Genomic DNA, 20,897 nt, shown 5'->3' on the forward strand with positions numbered 1-20,897 from the left:
ACATGAGGACAAAGTGCTGAAATTCTCCAGCAGAGAATTGCCATGGCCTCTCAGGTCATGGGAGTTTGGTCTTTCTCCTTCTCTTCCCTCCATGATGGTAATCACCAAACCAGAAGGTCTCGCTAATTAGCTTCAGTTTGTGGTTTGCTTAAAGCAGGATCAAGGCAGGATAGAAACAGCTACTGGTGCTGTTCTCTCCTTAAGCCAGTGCAGAAGCAGATCGTGCACAGCATAGCCACATCCTATTTTATAGCACTGATGCAATTTCCAGCCAAACCTCCAGGCAACATGGAAACACACATGCCTGGTAAGTTTTTTTTCTGTTTCATTCTTATTGCTGCCTATGAAGAGGGATAGGCCAAGATGGGATGGAGAACAAAGAAAGGAGTACTTTGGAAGAACTTTTCTGTCTTCTTTTAGGGAAAAAAAAAAAGAAAGAGAAATCTGCAGCCCAGTTACATACAGAGAGCTCAGAGATAAAACATGCAGAGTTCAATTCTCCTGAAGCCTCAGAAGAGCAGCTGTGGGTCAGTGTTGTGATGCACGTGGAAAAGACAATCACTAGGCAAATGCCTTGAAATGCCTTGTGCTGGTCTTCTGCTGTTTCCCCCTGCATTTGCCTTATTGCATTGCAGCTGTGGGGAGTGAGCAAAATCCTTTTCCAGGAGAAAATGGGCAGCCTTGAGCTCTCAATTCCCATATAAAAGGAGCAAATCTGCTGAGACTCTTATTTGCATAAAACCTTCATGCTGGAGTTCCCAGTGTACGAGTTTAGAATAGCTTTCAGTGCTGATGTTGAGTCATTGTTCTATTGCTGTCACAGTCAAAAGCTCTGTGGTTGTTTCCACATTATCTCATTGTTTCTGAGGCTGTATCTCTCCTGTGAACTTCAAATTCCTTATTTGAGTAATAGAAAAATAAAATTTGACCTTTAAATTTTAGCTATCTGGTATTTCTCTCTTTAGAATGGTTCAAGAACTATTTAGGTGTTTAGTCCCCTGCTGCTTAATTGCTTCTATTAAAATCAGTCCCACAAGTAAACTCAGAATTGGATGGTTCTCTTTATAAAGAGTATTTCTTCTCCAATCGTATTTGGAGGTGGAAAGACAAAGGATATCTGCATTATGTACAGACAAATGTAGAGAAACACAACTGAGATACTGAGTCCTACCCACGAGATTCTCCTGCTGGGTGTCCTGGAGGCTCAGGACATTTCAAACTGAGTGTTAGCATGGGGTTCAGACAAGCAGATGCACTCAGGCTGTCCAGATTAGTTTGGCATTAATCAGGGTTTGTTGTTTTACCCTTTCCACCTGCAGTCTGAGAGGTACTGTGTGAGCCCTGAACACACAGGCTGCAAATTAGATGGCATTAGAGACAACCCAAACAGCCTTGTCTGTCTAATTCCTATATTCTTAAAAAGCACTAAAATGGTGGTTTTGAAGACACAGTGGAGGAAATAATGCTTTACTGTAGTTGAGTTTGGTGGAGATGTGCACAAGAAGTAATTTTGGCATGAGCTGAACTTCTTCGTCTACATTCAGACCTGAAAATTTATGATTTACTGAGAACCTAAAGAGCATGTGTATAGCCGTCTTTTCATATATATATATCTATATATATATATATAGATGTATATATGTCCTTTGAAAGACGTTTGAGTAAAGCTACAAGGAAACAGTAAGTTCAAGTAGGTTTTTTTTCATCCCTACTTGGGGGCTGGAGTTTGTCAAACAATGTTCCTAAATTACAGATGTTTTGAACAGCCTTGCAGAGGAGTATTCTTCAAACTCTGGTGTCCTTCAGAAATGCAGATATTTTCTAATACTTATCTAAAAAGAGAGTAAGATAAATGAAAGCAGTTCCCTGTCTGTGCCCTGGATGACCTAACCACTTGCAACGTATTCTGCAAGTAGCTATGCTGGGATAATCTGATCATCTGGACCACTCAGCTCAGTTAATTGGCTGTTACCCAGGATTTAATACAGAGCTCCTAATTAGGAAGACTCCTTTACTGCCTCTTTCATAAGCAGTGTGGTTCTTTAACACTCCCTCTCAGTCCTTCCACTTTTGGCAGTATGTGCAACTTCTTCATGGTGGCACTCTGGACAAGGACCTGGGAATGCAAACAGTGAGGTGAATTGCTGCACACGTGGGCAACCCTTAAGTTTGCAAAAAGCTGAGGCAAAGGAGTGCAGAGAGGCTGAGTGAGCAGGTGGTGACTGGCTGTGAACTGAAACTGGAGCTGGTCACTGATCTCTGTCCTGGAGGTACCTTGTCCTCAGAAGCTGTTTACAACTCGATGGAGTTTGACTGGAGGGATGGCTCCCCAGCCATTTTTGTAGAATGAGTGTAGTTCCTGAACATTTGCTTTCTAAGTTGAAGTCAAGATTCTCGGTACTGCTGTTCTTTGAAGATACATATATATGTAAATATACACCAAAACCATGCATGTGTGCATATTTAAATTTTTATATATATTCACATACATACACACACACACAGAGCTTGTTTCTATAGATACTAATTCCTCCAGAATATTTACAGAATGAGAACATGTAAGGCCAGATGTCATAAAGGCTTACAGGGTGGAATGAGGTCAGGCTGCATCTGAAGCAGAAGCCCCTGAGGCAGTGCTGTACCAGGCAGGAACTATCAAATGTGGAATGCATTCAAACCAAAACATTGTGGTTCAATTGGTTTAATTTAGGAAGTTGAAAAGCTTTTGGGAGAACAGGAGTCCTCCAGATACAAATATGGCAATTGCATTTTCATCAAAAAACTTCTTCTGACTGGGAGTCCCTGACTGCCTCACCAGTTTACCAGTGTTAATCTCAGGTTTGTGACACAGTTTCTGGAGGCTGAGAAGCATAATGGAGATGAAATCATGTTATAAATGAACTCCAGCTCTTTCCCTAGGCCTAGTTAAAAGGACTGGAAAGTAAAAGATGTCTTTAATTGACTGTGTAGAGGTCTTGTGAGATACCTCAGACTTAGTCTGAAAATACTGGAGAAACATTGTGTGTGGCCTTTGGAAATGAAACCTTCACTTACTAATTATTTTTCTTGGAGTTTCCCTCGTGGCATCATTATGTGCTTTGTTAAAGTGAGCCAAGCATGAGTCTGCTCGGGAGATCAGACAGGGAAGACTAGTGAGTCAATCTGTTGTACTGTTCAAGTGCTGCTGGACCCTAATCTGGTATTGGTAGGAAATACAAGAATAATCATAACATTTAGGGGTCAGACACCCTCCTCCAAGCATTTCCTTCTTTAGCATTCTACGGTCTCCTCTCTCAGAATGTGGTGGTGGGGAAGCAGTTTCAGTCTGAGTATAGGGGATAGAAGGGTCTCAGCTAAATGAAGGGGAAATACAACCTCCAGACTTTAGCAGTACACAGTGGATGTGGTATCTCCCTGGATAGATGGAAGCTGTTGTTTCTTATTCCTGGAGAAAAGTCCTGACTAGACAGAGGCAGTGGCGTATTGTCTCTGTAGTGGTGATGGTGCTGACCATGTAGGCAGATGTGTACAGGATGTCTTCTCCTGGATATAAAATACTAATGCCGGAAGGACCAAGACATGATTTTTCCCTCTAAGAGCTTTTCCAAGAGAATGAGAATATGGATCAGTCAATCCCATTTCAGCTGTGGCACCACTAGAGGGGGAAAGAGTATGAAACATTTGTGTGTTGAAACAGGTTCTGTATCCACTGGTTTTTATTAGCATTTTTCACCGTGCTACTGCCAGTATGGAATTGACCTGTTGGAATGAGGAGGCCTCTAAAAGAATCAGAGGGATGAAGCAGCTGTGCTGTGAAGAAAGACTGAGATAATTGGGAATGTTCAGCCTGGAAAAGAAAGGGCACTGGTGTTACCTCATTATGGCCTTCCAGTGCCTGAAGGGAGCCCACAGGAAAGACGGAGAGAGACTCTTGACAAGGGCCTGGCATGACACAACAAGGGGGAATGGCTTCACACTGACAGAGCACAGATTTAGGTTGGATATCCAGAAGAAATTCTTCCCTGTGAGGGTGGAGAGGCCCTGGCACAGATTGCCCAGAGAAGCTGTGGCTGCCCCATCCCTGGCAGTGTTCCAGGCCAGGCTGGATGGGGCTCTGAGCAACATGGGATAGTGGAAGGTGTCCCTGCCCGAGGCAGTGGGGATAGAAATGAGATTATCTTTCAAGGCTCTTCCAACCCATTTGTGATTCTGTGATGATCTCCATCCCCTCCAAACCCTCCATTATTCTGCACTGTGACCATGTAATTTGTCAAACACAAGAGATGGGGAGCATGTCTAAAAATTCCAGACATTACCCCCTAAGACCAAAACATGTAGGTAGATATACTTGATGAGCATTTCACATGTGTAAAGAGTTCTTTATGAAGAATGATCACGATCCACAAGTTTGTACCTCTACCTGATGCCACTGGATTTGTTCACATCACTAGAAATGAATAGTGTCTACTGACTGCAGTATTTTGCATTCCATTAGAGAACCACCTTTACAAAACCTGCTTTATGTATTTATCTCTCCTTCTTAGACTTTGCTCTACCCTCCTCACACCCAACTCTCAATGGACAGAAGACAGCAAAATCAGCAAGGGACTCTTTTTCAGCCTACAATAGCAAATACCTCACTGTTCCTCAGAACCGGACTTCCTGGCACAGAAGTGGGACCAATGGAGCTCTTGAAGCATCAGTGGTATCCTACAGAAGTTCTGTAAGTAGGGTTTCATATTCATTGACCTAGGTCAAGTGCATTTGGGATTATGAAGAGGCTGGAAGCAGAGTGAGAAGAGCAGGGTGCACTCTCCTGTGTGTTGGTTAAATCAGAACAGGGAGAAGAATCTTTATGAGGAAAGTGATACCACAGCCTCAGGTGGTTCATTTGTCTCTCTCTGTGTACAACAAGAATTAATTTCTGCAGTAGGAATCTCACCAAAATTTCTGGATTGTTTACTTTAGCCAAAATCCTTCAAAGCAGGAATGGAGGGGGTTGCTATTATCCCCAGTGGCAGAAAGGTCTGCAGGTTGATCACTAAATTGGGTGTGCCTGTGTCAGCCCTGAGTCAGCTGTGACCAAGGGGGCTGGATTGGATTGATTCCCTGTAGAAGTGTGGTGTGGCTGTAGTGTTCAGAGGAGGGCTGTCATTGGAGGAGGCACATTTGGGATGTATTTGTAGTGACATATTTGCTACCAGACCACTAGAACAAAATCATCATGAAGTGCGGATCCTACCTTCCCATTTTCTTATTCCTTGGTGTGATGGTTTCTTGTCTTGGAAACATCAAGAAGCAGTGAAAGCAGGAAATCTGGTCATTTACATCACTGTTTCTGACCTTTACAGTGGCTGTGAGAGAGGAGGAGAGAAAGATCTTGATAGTTCCTTCAGAGGCATTTTTGAAATTGTGACTTTTTGTGTTCCTCCCTAAAAATCTTCTTGTGCCAGAATGTCACATGGTAAGGCAAGCAGTGCAAATTTACAGGCAGGAAATGTCTTTAGTGAAATCTGTGGGAATTTTAATTAGCTTTCCGTGAATTGGACACACATAATTATGGGGATGGCACCTTGCTGCCAAGAGAGAGGAAAAGAGTCCATGGAGAGGGTATCACTGTTGACTCTCCACATCCCCTGTGTAACTCCAGCAACCCCAAGTGTTGCTATGGTGCTCTCTCAGGTGGCGGGGATGTGGCAGGTGGCTCCACACAGTAACAAACAGGAAAACCTTGGAGTGATTTTCACATTCTACAACCTCCTTGTTCCCTCTCCTGCTTCTTGTTCGTGCTTTTTGGTTCTGCCCACACTCTCCAGTAAGGGAGGAGAGGATCCTCAGAGCTCATCTTCTCTAGAGCCAGCTAATGCATTGCCTTGCACCAGTGACCTGCTGTGGTGACATCATTCCTTCTGCACTGTATAGCCTGAAATTCTCTGGGAGGGACACTAGAAATCTGCCACAGGTTTTCCCTCGCTGGGGCAGAGATGGATCTGGAGAGTTTGCATGGGCTTCCTGTGAGTAATACATGAAAATGTATCTAATCAGGAAATGGGGAATTGAAATAAAAGGATGTCTCAAAAGCAGTTTTATATTCTGCCAGGATGTAGTGCTGAGTGTAATTTTGGATGTGCCTAAAGGGACTGTATATATACTTTAGACATGAAGGATGTGATGAGTGTGATGTGCAGAACAGATTACTCAGTGATAATTTTGTAAAAGGATGAAGGATGTAGCATACCTTCATACCCTCTTGTAAACCCAAGATTTATTTAGTGACGTGACAACTGAAAGCTACTTTGTGGGAGAGTAAGTGAAGCGAAACACTCTAGAGAGCTCTCTGAAGGGCTTAACACAGCAGCATTGTGCTGGAAATGGTGGCTGCAAACAGTTTCAAAAACTCACGGGCTGCCTTTAATGAGTGGAAAGTGCAAGTGAATGCCTCAGTGTCAGACTTCCAGATGAATGCTGCAGAATTCCCATCCAGGCTGATGAGTGATGGCAGGATTACTATTGGAGCTGCATCCTGGAAGGGTTCTGAGAGGGAGATGGTGAAGCACGGATGGTCTGAGGGGCTGACTGGATGCAACATGGGTGGTTTGAAGGATTTTAGCCATAGATTTCTTTTTGCAGGAATTACTGTGTTACTGGCCAGTCACACAGTCTTTTAATATGTTAAAATACAAGCTAGCATGGCTAGCCATTCATGGGACATATCCTTTCTAATCCCTGGTATTTTCAAAAGTGTTTCTGTCCAGCCTGGCCCTTCTGAACCACATTAAAGATATTTCTCCTATTCTGTGTAAGATTGATTTCTTCCCTTCCAACATTTATTTTGCTTCCCTTCCCCGCCTGCTTTGCTGCACAGCACATAGCACATGGCCTATAATGTGGTCCTTATTCTCACTTCTCTGTGCCCTTTCATAATGTGTGTGTCCTCTCCCCTTGGTTTGTGCACGGGCAGAATAGGGCAACAGAGTTGGGGTGTGCCTCTGTACCTGCTTAGGAATCCCAAATGTTGGGATAAACTAAACTAAACTATGTTTAGTTTATGGCCAGAGGAGGAATGAAGTGAGGCTGGTGTGCAAAATTAGTATTTGTAGGTCATACCTGGATTCTTAGCGGCTTCATGTGCTCATGCGGAGATAGACCCCTCCCCCAACCCCCCACCTACTTGGGCCTTTTGGCTTTGTCTGTGCAACTCCCATGTTTCTGTCCCAGATTATCAACAACTATGTGGAAGGGATCCAGACAGGGGTGAGGGACAAGGCCTCCCCGAGTGGCCTGCACTTCAGGGACAGCAAGAGAAAGGTCGACTACGTCTTGGTCTACCATTACCGCAAACGCCTGGCCCGCCATGTGCCTGGTGCCGCCTCCCTGGAGCCGAGGCGCGGATCCGCCTCCGTGGCCCTGGTTTCAAACGGAAGCACTGGGAAGGGTCGTGCTGAGCCCCAGCAGCAGCAGGACGATGGCCAGCGTGCCCTGCAGGAGTGGCCAGGGCTGCCCGGCCTAGAGGTGGTGGAGCTCAGCCCGCTGGACACCCTGGAGGAGGAGAGGCAGCTGCAGCGGGAGGAGTACGAATGCAAACTGCTGGAGGCGGGGCTGGAGATCGAGAAAGACCCCGAGGTAAGAGGGGGAGATTTGCACCTCATACATGGCATCTGGTGTCCCAATGGATAATGGACACTTTGGATGCCCAGAAAATGGTGTGAAGCTAAGAAGGTGGCCAGGGTATTTGTTTGCTTGGTCCTTTCTGCCTGAGAAAGACAAGGTGGTTATTGTTGTTTAATGTAGTGTTGAGTAGAAATTTCAATCTTACTTCAGGTGAAAATGTATTCCTTTGTCTAAATGTTCTTATGGCATGCAGCAGACACACTTTTCTTACCAAACATCCCCCCAACAACTTAAATATTGCTAAAATGAAGAAAGTATCTCTTAAGTAATTTGCTGGAACACTGCTAAGACATTTCGTATTTCCTCACAATATTTTCAGTGTGACTCTCAGCTTTCTTCTCAGCCATACGTAAGTTTTGTGTCCTTCCTTCATTCCACCCACAAAATGAGTGGCCCCTATGCTTTGACAGGAGAAGATCCCAGCCTATGATGTTTTTATTCTCCCACATGTGTGATGCTGGAATGACACTATGCTCATGCCAGCTCAGAGCTGTGGTTATTTTACTTGGCTGTTGCCAGTCAGTTAGTCGAGCACAGGTCTTCCAAATCCCATGTCGTTGCACTAAGCTCTGTGCTATCCCTCTGTACCCCTTTGAAAGTCATGGATATTTATATCCAATGAAGGGAAATCCCTGCTAGGTTCTGGTTTTAGGTGCTCTGGTGCACTTGACACCAAATTTGAGAGATTTAGAGTGCCTTTTTGTAAGTGCTGAGAACTTACAGCTCATGTTGCTTCCAGTGCAGCCAGTCAACGCTTCCACAACATGGAGCAAATCACAGACTGAATCTGAAAATTTGAGACTGACTTGCTTAGCATAGTGTATGCATAATTAAATCACTGGCAGGAGTAGAAAGAAATAGAAAAGTCTTTTGACTCTTAACATTTTCCTTGCTTAATTTTCTGAGTTGCAGGTAGCTCTGGGTTGTATTTCACTGCACAGCCTGGCTGAGCCATCCTTGTACTGAGCAGAAAAAAGTGATCTCAGATCCTGATTCTTTTATGCTGTGCTCTGAGGTTTTGGTTCAGTACACGACCATCTTACTGCTATGACTTTTATAACCAAATTGCATAAAACCCAGGAGAACAGCTGTTTTTGGAGACCCCTTTCAGTTCTGAATTTCATCAGAACCTCAAAAGTCAAGCAGGAGATTTGGATTTGATTATTTGACACATTGCTTACCCTAAGTCTAGCTGGATACAAATTCTGTTTTGGCCTCCTTCCAAGTGGTGTAACATGCTCTTAAATAATATACAAAGTGATAAATGATGTCATAAAGTGTTGATCAAAAAAACCCTTTTTGTCACAGTCTTCACTATGAAGAGAAAAAGGCTTTTTGTAAAGGAACTGGGAAGTTCACAGGAAATTGTTGATCAGTTCTTTTATGGAAAAAATGAATTGATTTTGAAAATTACAAAAAAAGCCATTCCATCACTTCTCTAACTGTGTATGTACAGAGTCACTCCTATCCCCCACCCCTCCTCCTGTCCTTCCCCAACACACAAGCTGCCTAATCAAAAGGGGAAAAAGTTTTCCCTTTCAGAATCTCCTGAGAAACTGGAAGGGGCTGGAAGGACTATGCCTTATCTTTTTTCTTCCCTGCCCAAGACCTGTGGCTTTTACTTCCTTTATTTTTTCTCACTTCACTGATTTTTTTCTTCTGTTAGTTAACTCCTGTTGGAACATGCTGAAGGTTCTGTCCTTTTTCTTGCTGTGAATTTCCTAGAAAATGCTGAGTAGGCACATGTGAAAGGCACAGCTCTCCTTCTATGTGGATTAAAACTGTATGTTGAGCTGATACGGGAAAAACTTCTGCTTTTAGTCCTGGGAGAAAATATGTGTCTATAAATTCATTAAACTGAGAACAGCCTTAAAGCAGCATTTGTATTTTTGTATAGCACAGTGGACTTTCAACTACTACATTTCCAGTGGATTATGCTGAACTGAATGTTTGTTTGGTGGAGGTTTTTTTGTTTGTTGTTGTTCTTCTCAGTGCTAATATAAGAAACAGATTAATATAATATTATTGCAAGTTGAGATATATTCTCTAATATATACTCTGGACCAGGTTTTGAGAAAAGTCTGATCTGGCTGGAAAGGCAGATATTAGAGAGATTCCACTTTTGGAACCTTAGTTTGGAGCAGGCCTAGTTTCTCTGCATTACATTTCGTCTTACTATGGTTTTGCAAGAAAGTCCACTAATTTAAGAAAGATAGGATGTCCTGAATCAAAGAATCAGGGAATGGTTTGGATCTACCAACCTCACATGGGAGTAGGGACATGGGAGTTCTTCCAGAAGCTGGTTTTGTTGGTTTAAACCTTTTAGACATCAGGAAGTCCATCTCTAGGAACATAAGACGGAGTTACAACTATTTAAACATCTTTATTTTTTCAGCTGTCTTTTTTTGGAAAAGTGAGAATTTCTCTGATGTTAATATGTTTGCTCACATGTGGCATTATGATTGTTATATATTTGATTATTAGGGATAAACACCTTTCTCACTTACATTGTCAAATGTGTAAAAGAAGAGGACAAGAAAAACATGAAGACGTATAATTTGTATGTGGAGAGAGGCATATTGCTGTTTTTGAATTTGTGGAAAATAGGCAAAACTATGGACTGTCTCAATTCAGCCAGTTGTTATTTGTGAAGTAAGGAATTTTGGACTACATTTTCAACTTCCTAATAACTTGCTATCATTTGTTATTGCTGTCCTCCAGAGAAACTTCCATTTCTCTTAATAAAACATTCCTGGGATTTTATTTTTGTTACTGTTGTTTTTGGTTTTTAATTTTTTTTTTAATTTCTCTTTACCTTTCCTGTTGCTTTGTTTTTCTTTGTTTTGTTTTGTTTCTGTTTGTTTGTTATTTGTTCCTGGGGAAACTGATAATTGTGTTTCACCTAATCTGAAACCAGTTATTCTATTAAATTTGAATTTTACTGTTGCTTTAATGACTGCAAATGCAACACACACCGTTTTCAATTACAATTATGTATGGTAAGGCATAATAAGTATGGAATAAGAAGACATTGGAGATGTGCCTTGGCATTCTGACAGAGCTGATCATTTTCGAGAACATTGGAAGTGAAATGTACTATGCTAAGTAGCAGTTGGGAGAGGAAATATTATTTCAAGGGTAAGATGTCAGTTCTAAAACAAAGTGTAAATTACCCTCCAAGAAGCTCATCTAACCTCAATTTTTGAGCTAGTGTTGTTTCCAAAATGTCTCACTAAACTCCCTTGATTATATTACACTTGAGGGGAAAGGAAGTCCTTAAGGTCCTCAATGCTGATATTAATATTACTGATGATGGAGGTTGTGATTTGATTTTTCTGCTTGATATTCCAAAGCATATTTTGGAATTTTTGTGGAGAAAAATGCATGTAAACTTAAAAACCCAACCAGCCAAACAAATCTCCCAGCCTGACTCAAATAAAAAATCCACACAGACTTAAAAACCCAACCAGCCAAGACCTCCCCAGCCTGACTCAAATCAAAGCTTATAGTGCTGCAGTTGATTTTATTTATGGGGTAAAAATTAACTGTTTTGTTCCACTAAGGTGCTTCCTATTTGTCAGTGGGAGAAGGCCTCTCTCCTGTCAGCTGCTAAGGACAAAGCACAGCCAAAATGATGTCATGTATATTGCTTAATTCAGTAGTATTTAAACGCCTGAAAAAAGAAAAAAATTACTTTTTTTTTTTTTCCAAAATCTATCAGTGTGCTCTGTGGATACTCCCAGGAAAACATCTCCATGTCCTTAGTACATGTGAGTCACCTTGCAGGCACACAGTATGGATATTTAATTGCCTCAAAATATTCATTCATCTAAAGCGCAGAGGAAAGCTCAATAGTAGCTAACATTAATTTTAAAAGGATATGGAAATTTAATACCAGTCCTAGACCTTTATCCCTGTTAATGAATGCCTCCTGAAGCCAAGGAGGATACAGAGTAATGGAGCATTGGAAAAAGACTGGGGTCTTTTGTGCTCTAGGTCTTTGGACTTTGTATTTCAATCTCTCAGCACTCAGAACAAGGCTTTACTTCTTTGGGGAGCCAATTATATAAATATTTGATGCATATTTTTCAGTGACTCTAGTTGCAGAAGCATTAATTAGCTAAAACATGTTCTGCTTCTCTATGTTACTTATATGGGGCTGAAATGAAATACACAGCTCTTATAAAATTAAAGTTGAACAGGCAAGGCAAGGTTTGCCGTGGTAGTGAAGTGAACGTGATGAAAATATTGACAAGTTGATTAACTATTTAAGGGGAAATTATGTCTCCATTTTAGACAGGATTTTGAACTAGCCCCATGGGATTTAAGTGTGATTAATCATCAATGAAATAATGATCTATAATAAAAGGTAGCTAAGTAGAATGGCTGTGCTGTCAAAGCTCAAAATCCATATTATGGATCCTGGATTTTTTTTAATAACTGTGTTGTGGCTTGAATAGATGAATGGGCAGACTGACTCACTTTTAATTACCATCCAGATTCTTGGTGCTCAGCTGTGAGGTACCTTAGTCAAAAAGGCTTCCAAGAGATTCAGAGAAAATTGAAGAGGTGTACAAAAATCATCTATATTTTGTCAGTAACATTTATAAAGCTCTTGGGTAATCAGTAGTAAATCATCAGTTGTAGTCATCAGTTGTCTGCAGATTGGGAAATGGAGTCATCCATATCCTGAATTTTAGATGAAGGTAGAATAGGGCTGTATATGCTGGTGATATTTACAATGGGATTTGGGCCAGAGGCATCCTAATTTAACATATATTTTCTACGTAATGCTGTTTCTAGCAGACTTGCTTGGTAGTAATGGCCAATAGCCTCCTGAATTTGTGTTTTAATTTCTCTGTGTCCTGAGTTCTGTCACCTTCTGGGAGACTCCAATTCCTACAAACTACCTGGCAGATGAGAAGCCCACAGGAAATGGCTCATACATCTCTGCTGGGGGATGGACACTTGCAGTATAGGGCATGCACAGTAACAAAATCAGCTGCTTCGCCTGTTCACAGATGATTCCCTAAAAACATATTTTAACTATCAGCACTCTCGTTTGCAGCAGAAGTTTTAATGTGTAAATTAAATACCTGGGGAGGGTTTGAAGGGTGACACATGAAGCCCTGAGGGATGTGATGCTGCCACAGTGCCTGCAGAGGAGGCTTGGAGGCTGAATAGTGATAATTTCTCCAAGGCAATCAGGCCAGTGCAGCTTGAATAGCAGCTTCATGAAAATAAAGTAGTAAAATATGAGATACTTCGGGGAATTTGGCCCTGGGATTTGTTGCTTTTCTGAGCTATTAAATGGCAGTGGTCATGCTGCTGTTACTGGGGTGAGGTGCTGGGTGAGGACTGCCCCACCTGCAATGCCTAATGAACCCTGACCTATTCTTTGTCATAGCAAAAAAAATCCTGATTTTCAGGGTTTCTTTTGGAGGGAAAATGGGACTTTGTTTGCTTTCCTGTCCCCAGGCCACTGCTTGCTTTGTCTCTAGCAGCAAACAGCCCTGCAGGTATCTTTGGTGCCAAAGGAGTGTTCACTATTGACTTTCTGCTGGTTGGGTAATTGTTCTGTGATATCACTATTGTTTTTAGAGGCATTGCTGGTTAGCCATGAATTCACACCTCATGAAAAATCCTTTGCCTAAATCAGAGCCACTGAGAATTTTGCTTTGGAGCAGATGCAACACTGTAGATAAGTGTTCTCTGTTTTCAATATGTTGCTTTTATACACATATATAAATATATAAAAACTTATGTACTGCTTTATGTTGTAGATATAAAGGATCTGAGCTGAGACAGTGCCCCTCTCTTCTTCTCTTTTCTCTTTTTTTTTTTTTTCCTTCTGTCTGCAATGAGACAAATGAAAAGGTATTCCATAAGGTGTCATTGTTCCTTCTCAGATTCACGAATGGATTCTAGCAGGGAATCTGAGGGATATCTACAGGCTGGGGGATATCTGACAGTGGAAATTAGTGCAGGATAGGACTATCTTAGGGGGAAAAAACCCTCAACTGTTTGTGTGCGTGTGGGGAGTGAGGGGGTGGAACTTGCCATCCTTGGCACATCCAGGGAAAGGTAATGTAAATAATGACTCAGGGTTGTGGGATTCTTGTACGTTTTGAGCTCTTCTTGCTTTACTGATTACTCTAATGGCTGTGTGTGTGTCATTCTGCCCAAATCTGAGTTGCTGTAATGTCATGTTGATCATGACATTATGCTCAGACAGGCAAGCAATATTTTTCCAGGAAGTGAGGCACTGTAGGAAAGGAATGATCCCATGTAGGGAAGAAATGTCTCAAGACATTTTACATTGTGTACACTTTCAAATGTTATATTGTAGTTGAGAGGGAGGCATTTTGGAGTGAAAACTGGATTCAAGATTTTCAACATGAACAGTGGAGAGGTCTTTTCAAGAAAAAACAAAGTAATTTCCCCTCAGTAATCAGAACATCCTCTTCAGCTCAAACTGTTTCTTAAATCCTTTGCAGTCCTAAGTTCTAGGCAGGGCCAGAGTTCCAACAACTAAGTGCTAGTTCCTGTGAATGAGCACAGATTTAGTGGGGGGAAGCTGTCGTAGAGGGAAAAATTCATTAACTGTCTCACAATGCTACATCCTAAAAAAAGAGGGAACTGTGACGTACAAGCCACCAGTTGTAATCAGATGGTATTCAAAGTGTCTTTCCTGGTCATTGGAAGGTCTATTAAATCATAGGACAAGGCAAATCAGTCAAAACTGTATCACAGAGTTGCTTCTGTCATTCCAGTGGTCCCAGGTCAGCTGTTGCTTTGTCCTGAATATAACTACAAGGAAAAAAAATAACTTAGCAGAGTGACATTGGGCTGCATGGCTCTCATTAGCATTAATGAGAGTTTGGTGGCTAAATCCCCATGCACAGCATGGAAAATTTACACTTTGAGTGGGTTCTCTCCTTGGTAGACAGTGCTGATAAATGTGTGCCCTTTATTGAACCTCTTTTGTGTACAGGTATGTGCTCACAGTAACAGGCCAAAGAAAAAATCATGTTAGATCTTGATTTATGTAATACTGTGTTACATTCTATAATATCCTGAAATTTCTGTGCAGTTATTCCAGGTCAGCATTAATGTAACAATGATTTCATCCCTGAAACCAAATGTTTGGACAAAATTATTTCTTTTAAACAGCTGCTTGGATTTTTATTTGTTGTTTCTTTGGGGGGGCTTTTTTGTTTTTGTTTGTGTATGTTGATAATTGATATGTTTTCTTTAAGCTCTGCCATCTAGGAATTAACTAATTGGTTCTCTGCTGGCTTCTCCCTTCAGTTCCTGGATTCTGTAATAATTTTAAAGCATTACAAAATCACTAAAAGGATTGACACCCATATGCTGTACTTATAAGGAAACCCTGGAGGTGGAGCTTGGTAGATGATCTTGGAGTTTCATAAGACGTTTCCTGGTAAAATAAATACACAAGATATATTTGGGAGAGAATGAGTTACTTGTAGTTAGGGTGGGAAAAGGACCGAACAGCTATGTAAATTAATATTTCTTTTTTCTTTTTTTTGGTAACAGCAACCTTTTCAGGGGGAAAAAAAGACACCAATAGGAGCATTTTCCTGGAAATGTAGACGTGGTCATTGCTTTCCATAGGCTGGAGCTAATACAGTACTCTGGAAAAATACCAGCATCCTTCTCTTCCAGAGGAGCCCAGTTGCACTTGCCTTAGTCATGTCTCAGCTGTGACATGGGGAATTTCTCTCCAGCCTTTGTGTACATGTTCACCAGCTCATGTTGTGGTTTAGCTGGAGTAATTTAGTAATACAAAGAAAAATTAACATTTCAGAGACATATAATACATATATTCAAGATCTTGCAAATACTTAAGCGGAACTCCATGCTGACACCTCAAAAGTGTTAGTTCAACTACAGTAAATTTTCCTTAATCACTTCAAAATGGGGAAGAATATTGCTGCCCATCCTATACTTAGGACTTTTCCTCAAGACACTCAAAATCCTAAGTCTGTTCCTGTTGAAACTGGTTACAGAGTGTGAAGGATGCCTTGAGTTTCCTAATGCTTTGAAAGTTTCAACTCCATGCATGTCCTTTAAGTCACAGGGTTTTCAAGTTTTTCTGGATTTAATGTCATTGTTTCTATCTGTTGCTTGCCTCATTCCCACTATCCTCACTCATTTGTAAGTTTGCCTGTCTTAGAAATCACTGGTGTTTGAAGTGGTCAAGCTGGAGAAGGATTGTCCTTCTCAGACGTCCTGGCTAGCTATCCAGCACCGCTAGCAGTAGGGGAGCACTATCCCAATCTCCATGGTTCAGGACAGCACCTAAGGCAAACGCTCTGTGCTATGACAGCAGCGCTACCTTGTGGTAGGACGTGGCTTGGCTTATGGCTATAGTCGGCAGAAAAAGAAGAGAGCGCTCTCGAGCTGTGGTGAATCCAGGTTTATTGGGTCCCAGGGGAACCGACAGACGAAGAGGCGTTTCTTCCGGGGGTTGCAACAGCTTATAAGGAGGGAGAGAGACAGGGGAGGAGTCAGTCCTTGGACGAATAGAGTTTTAGAGGGGAGTGGGATACAAAAGATTGACTTAGGGAAAACCCCAATGGGGATAACTTGAGGGTGGGGCCCCGGCCCCTGAACCAATCACTTGACGCTGTAGCTGGAAGGTTCTAGAGATTAGGGTGGGAGCGCTGAGTGATGGACAGGGCACGGGGGAGGGATTTGAGAAAGGATACATTTGTCTCCAAGGCAACTAGGGAGGAGTTGGGATAACTGGCAGCACAAGGAAGGGAGGAGAGAACCAGGGCAGAGCCATTACATGATAGGGGGAACAGAACAGTCCAACATATACAGACGCAACACAACAGGTGTTCCTGCTCTTTTCCCAACTCTCATATTCCATACTTCATTTTGCAGGCTTTGACTGATCATTCTTTGCTTGCCTCTGAAGATGTACAAACATTCAGCTGCCCTTGAGCCCTGTTAGGTCATCAAGGCCAAAGTAATGTCCTAAAGATTATTTCTCTACGGAAGGTCACTGGAAGGCTCTTCCACCCTTTCAGTATACACATTTTGGTTATTGGGGTCTAGGAAATTTCATACCATGTTTTTCTTGTTAAATTAGGGGTACTTTCAGGCTCTTAAAATGCAGTCAACCGCAGCCCTGGTAAGGCTCCTTGCTTGTGGCAGGTCCCTGTGAGTTCACTGGATCATGTTTACACTCTGCCTGCAGTGGCACTGCTCAGCTTTTACAGGTCAGTGAGTGGTATCTGCTTTACCTTACCAGTGCTTGACCTGCTCACCTGCCTCTGGCCTCTGCATATTCCCCCCTGTCCCTTCACTCCAGTCTCCTGCAGGGCTGCTTGCCTGGCCACCACAGGGTGCTCCATTTCTGTCCACAAAGCTCTTTCTCCTTATCCTATATCCTGTAACCTGCTCTTATTACTAAGGGGAAATTACTTTGTTTTCTCTTGAAAAGACCCCTCCACTGTTCACATTCAAAATGTTGGAAATCCTGCCACTTCTTGGTGCCACTGTGTCTTTCTTCGGTCATAGTGAAGTCAGCCCTTCACCCTTCCCTGCTGCTCATCAGCTGCCATCAGTTGCAGGTCCACATGAAGTCACAACATCCAAGACAGCTTGATGACCCCTGTGAGTCCGTTTCACCTCAGATTATTCCATGGTCTGTGATCTTTTCCACTGAGAAAATCCACAGCTGGGACAGCTGGACATGCAGACTTCATACTTCCCAACTGCTTCTCTCTCAAGACTTCTGTGCAAAATTTCCTTCCTCCCTTATTCTGTCTTTTATTTCAAAGCTGTCCTTAGGAAACTGCTCACCCAAAGATGGCCAAGTTCAGCTTCGGTGAGGCACCAAAGTTTGCTCATTAAGGTACTTGCTTTACTTTTCAGCTGATGTGTTGTAGGAGGCACCTGAGAACACCGCTGTAACAACCTACGACACAGCTTGCACCACTAGGGACCCTGTGTTGTTTTTCACCTGGGAGCCACAGTTCACAAATGATTCTCCTGGAAAGTATTTGTTGGTTTAGGGATGTTTTGTCACGTCCGGCCACCAACTGGCAAGACTCTTCACACAAAGTCAGCACAAAGAATGCTTTTAGCAAGATCCAGCTGTAAATTGTTAATTTCCATGTCTTCGTAATGTTCAGACTCTCTGAACAAACCCCCCTATCAGGTGACTTTCTAGATGATGTTATTAAAGACAGCTCATTTTAGTATTTAAAAGTAGGTGTGGTTTTATAATGTAGTGGTTGGTAACCCTCTTGATATCAATATAGCAATTCTGTAGTCATGTACTGTGCTCCTAGCAATTCTCCCTTCCATTATTGTATAAGAAGATGAAAATGTAACTAGAATGTAAAACCTATTTTGTTAATGTTGTAGAACTTTAAGTACCACGAAAGACTAATAGGCAGCTCTAAAATGTATTCCTTCACTTGTATATGTCAGTGCTAATTATCAAAGATAATAATTGGCATATAATTACAGAGCACTCCAATGTAATTAAAGCCGTAATAAAAAGTGTAGCCAAGGGATTATACATCAAAAGCTGTAAGCTGAATCCAGGAATTGAGGCAGTTGGCATCCTCCTGCTACCTGGACCCCTGAAATCAGATGGGAAAGTGGAAGAAGTGAAAGAGGCGGAATCAGAATCCGAGGATGGCTCAGGCTGGAGGGGACCACAGTGGGTCACTGGTCCCACCTCCCTGCTCCAGCAGGGCCATCCCACAGCACAGGGCACAGGATTGTGTCCAGAGGGGTCTGGAATATCCCCAGTGAGGAGACTCCACACCCTCTCTGGACAATCTGTTCAGGACTCAGTCACTGCACAGGACAGAAGTTCTGCCTCCTGCCCAGGTGGAACCTCCTGGGCTCAGTCCCTGCCCGTTCGTCTGGTGCCATTGCTGGGCCCCTGGAGCAGAGCCTGGGCCCTGCTCTGACCCTCCCTGCAGACAGGGACACCCAGGGCTGAGGCCCCTCTCAGCTGGGGCTCCTCTCCAGGCTGGACAGCCCCAGCTCCCTCAGCCTTTTCCTGCCAGAGATGCTCCAGGCCCTGAATCATCTCCACAGCCTCCACTGGCCCTACTCCAGGAGCTCCATGTCCCTGCTGTCCTGAGGAGCCCAGGACTGGACACAACACTGCAGATGTGCCACACAGGGCTGGGCAGAGGGACAGGATCACTCCCTGAACTGCTGGCATTTTCTTAGCACAGGTCTAAGGGCTCTTTCAAGTACTAGCAGGACAAGGTAAACTCCTATTGCCTGATACTCTCCATATCCAGGTGCCTGTATGCAGATACGTTTTTGTATAATCAGTATTTTATTATACTGATAGGTGCCTTGAAGAACAAATTTCATCCTGACTCTCAGCTGCCTGTTCAGAGGAATGACAGGAGCTTGAGGAGCTGCTGTTACCTCCTGCAGTTCCTGGAGTGAAGTCTGGCCTGACTCATACCTGTGTCTTTTTCCATGTCAATGCCAAAACTGTTACTTTTAGAAGGAGTAGCTGTTTTTAAATTTAAACTGTTAAATACATGAGGGCAGAGACAAGAATCAAACTTAACTAGCCAAAAACTGTCATGAGACTGAAGGTATTTTTGGGCACAGGACCTCCTGTTCCTGTGTTCCCTGGCATCCTATCTGGGTTCCTTTCAGTTCTAGTTTCCTGTTTTCATCTCATTTATTGTTGAACAGAACACAACCAAAAAGTGGAGGTGAAAACTATGTGAATGCTAAGTTGTTTCACTGGAAAATGGGTTTATCCTACCATCCCAGGATGCCTTGGGTTGGAAGGGACCTTAAAGACCACCTCATTCCACCCCCTGGCATGGGCAGACACACCTTCCACAATCCCAGGTTGCTCAGAGCCCCATCCAACCTGGCCTGGAACACTGCCAGGGATGGGGCAGCCACAGCTTCTCTGGCCAACAAATGTGTGAAAGCGTTTGTGTGAAGGGGAATGAGAATGAAAAATTGAAAGTTTTCCCTTGGCAGCATGTCTGTATTTCTCTTTACACTTATTAACCACAACTGAAAATCTGCTTTGCACAGCTTCTGTTCTGAAAATGTTTTTCTTTTACCTCCACACACTTGATGTAAATCTTCAGCTTTTCTTCCTCCCAAGAAATTTGTGTTGTTATTCTGCCACTTGCCTGTAACATTGACAGCTGTATTTCTTATAGATCACTTTTTAGAAAGTATAAAATTTTAGTTCGTAATCATATATAAATGCCTAATAAATGATGTAGAATTTTGTAGTTATTAAATATTACTTAACAATCTGTTTTGTTCAGTTAGTGTCAAGACGCACATTACCACCATGAATTTGGTATTATTTTTCTCCAGAAGCCTGGGTTGGACAAATGAATCATGATTAGATGTTGATATATTGATATATTAATTGCAAGCAGGCAAAGTTTGCTGGAGTGGAAATGGAAATGTGAACAGCCCAGATGGTGTTTATTCTTTGGTGGGGGCAGGAGGAGAAGCTTTGAACCAGAGTAGTTTCCCTGGAGGGGCAATGTTCAAGCAGGAGTTTCTAATTTGGTTATAAATAATTGTATTTATATATCTATATCTATATCTATATCTAATCTATATCTATATATCATCTATATCTATATCTGTGTCTATCTATATCTATATCTATATCTATATCTATGTATCTATACTAACATGTCGACTTAAGGGGAATTGAGGCATTTTTAGAGTTCCAGAGTTATGCAAACCTGTGTGTGTTTGTGCTTTTTAGTCCAGAAAGAGCATTGCAAATAGATTCATTTTTTTTGTAAACCATCTCTATAAATATTTGAAAAGACCTAACACATGTTGCAAATATTTAGTTAATAGTCTTTGTTAAAGCAAAATTTGAGGAAGCTCTAAAATAATAGTATCTTATCAATATTAGAGGTCATTTTGTATATGTGTGAATGTCCCAGTTAAAGCCTGCTTCAGCCAAAACATCTGTTCAGTTATCTGTGATTGATGTGTGAATTTCTTGGCAAAAGCCCCACTCAATATTTTTAATAGTAAATGCTAAATTTAAATTATATTTTTAATGTTTTCCCATCATGTGAGCAAATTATTTAAATTATCCTTCATCACAAGTGCAATATTTGTGTAATAGAAGTGCCAGGATGGATATGTTGTTATGAAAGGTGAAGGCACAATTTTCTGTATTGTTTCTTTAGTGAGCTAAAATA

The 20,897-nt window shown here is 42.1% G+C and overlaps 1 protein-coding gene across 1 annotated transcript in view; it reads left to right on the plus strand.

The window, feature by feature from the left end:
• The first annotated feature begins 288 nt into the window (after positions 1-288).
• ANO2 (anoctamin 2) overlaps positions 289-20,897 on the plus strand; it is a 150,091-nt gene continuing 129,482 nt past the window's right edge. The window contains exons 1-3 of the mRNA XM_030960274.1: positions 289-307; positions 4,545-4,723; positions 7,219-7,623. Coding sequence (XP_030816134.1) covers positions 289-307; positions 4,545-4,723; positions 7,219-7,623 — 603 coding nt within the window. The remainder of the gene's footprint in view (positions 308-4,544; positions 4,724-7,218; positions 7,624-20,897) is intronic.

The sequence above is a fragment of the Camarhynchus parvulus genome, chromosome 1A (assembly GCF_901933205.1).
Source record: "Camarhynchus parvulus chromosome 1A, STF_HiC, whole genome shotgun sequence".
Taxonomy (NCBI): domain Eukaryota; kingdom Metazoa; phylum Chordata; class Aves; order Passeriformes; family Thraupidae; genus Camarhynchus; species Camarhynchus parvulus.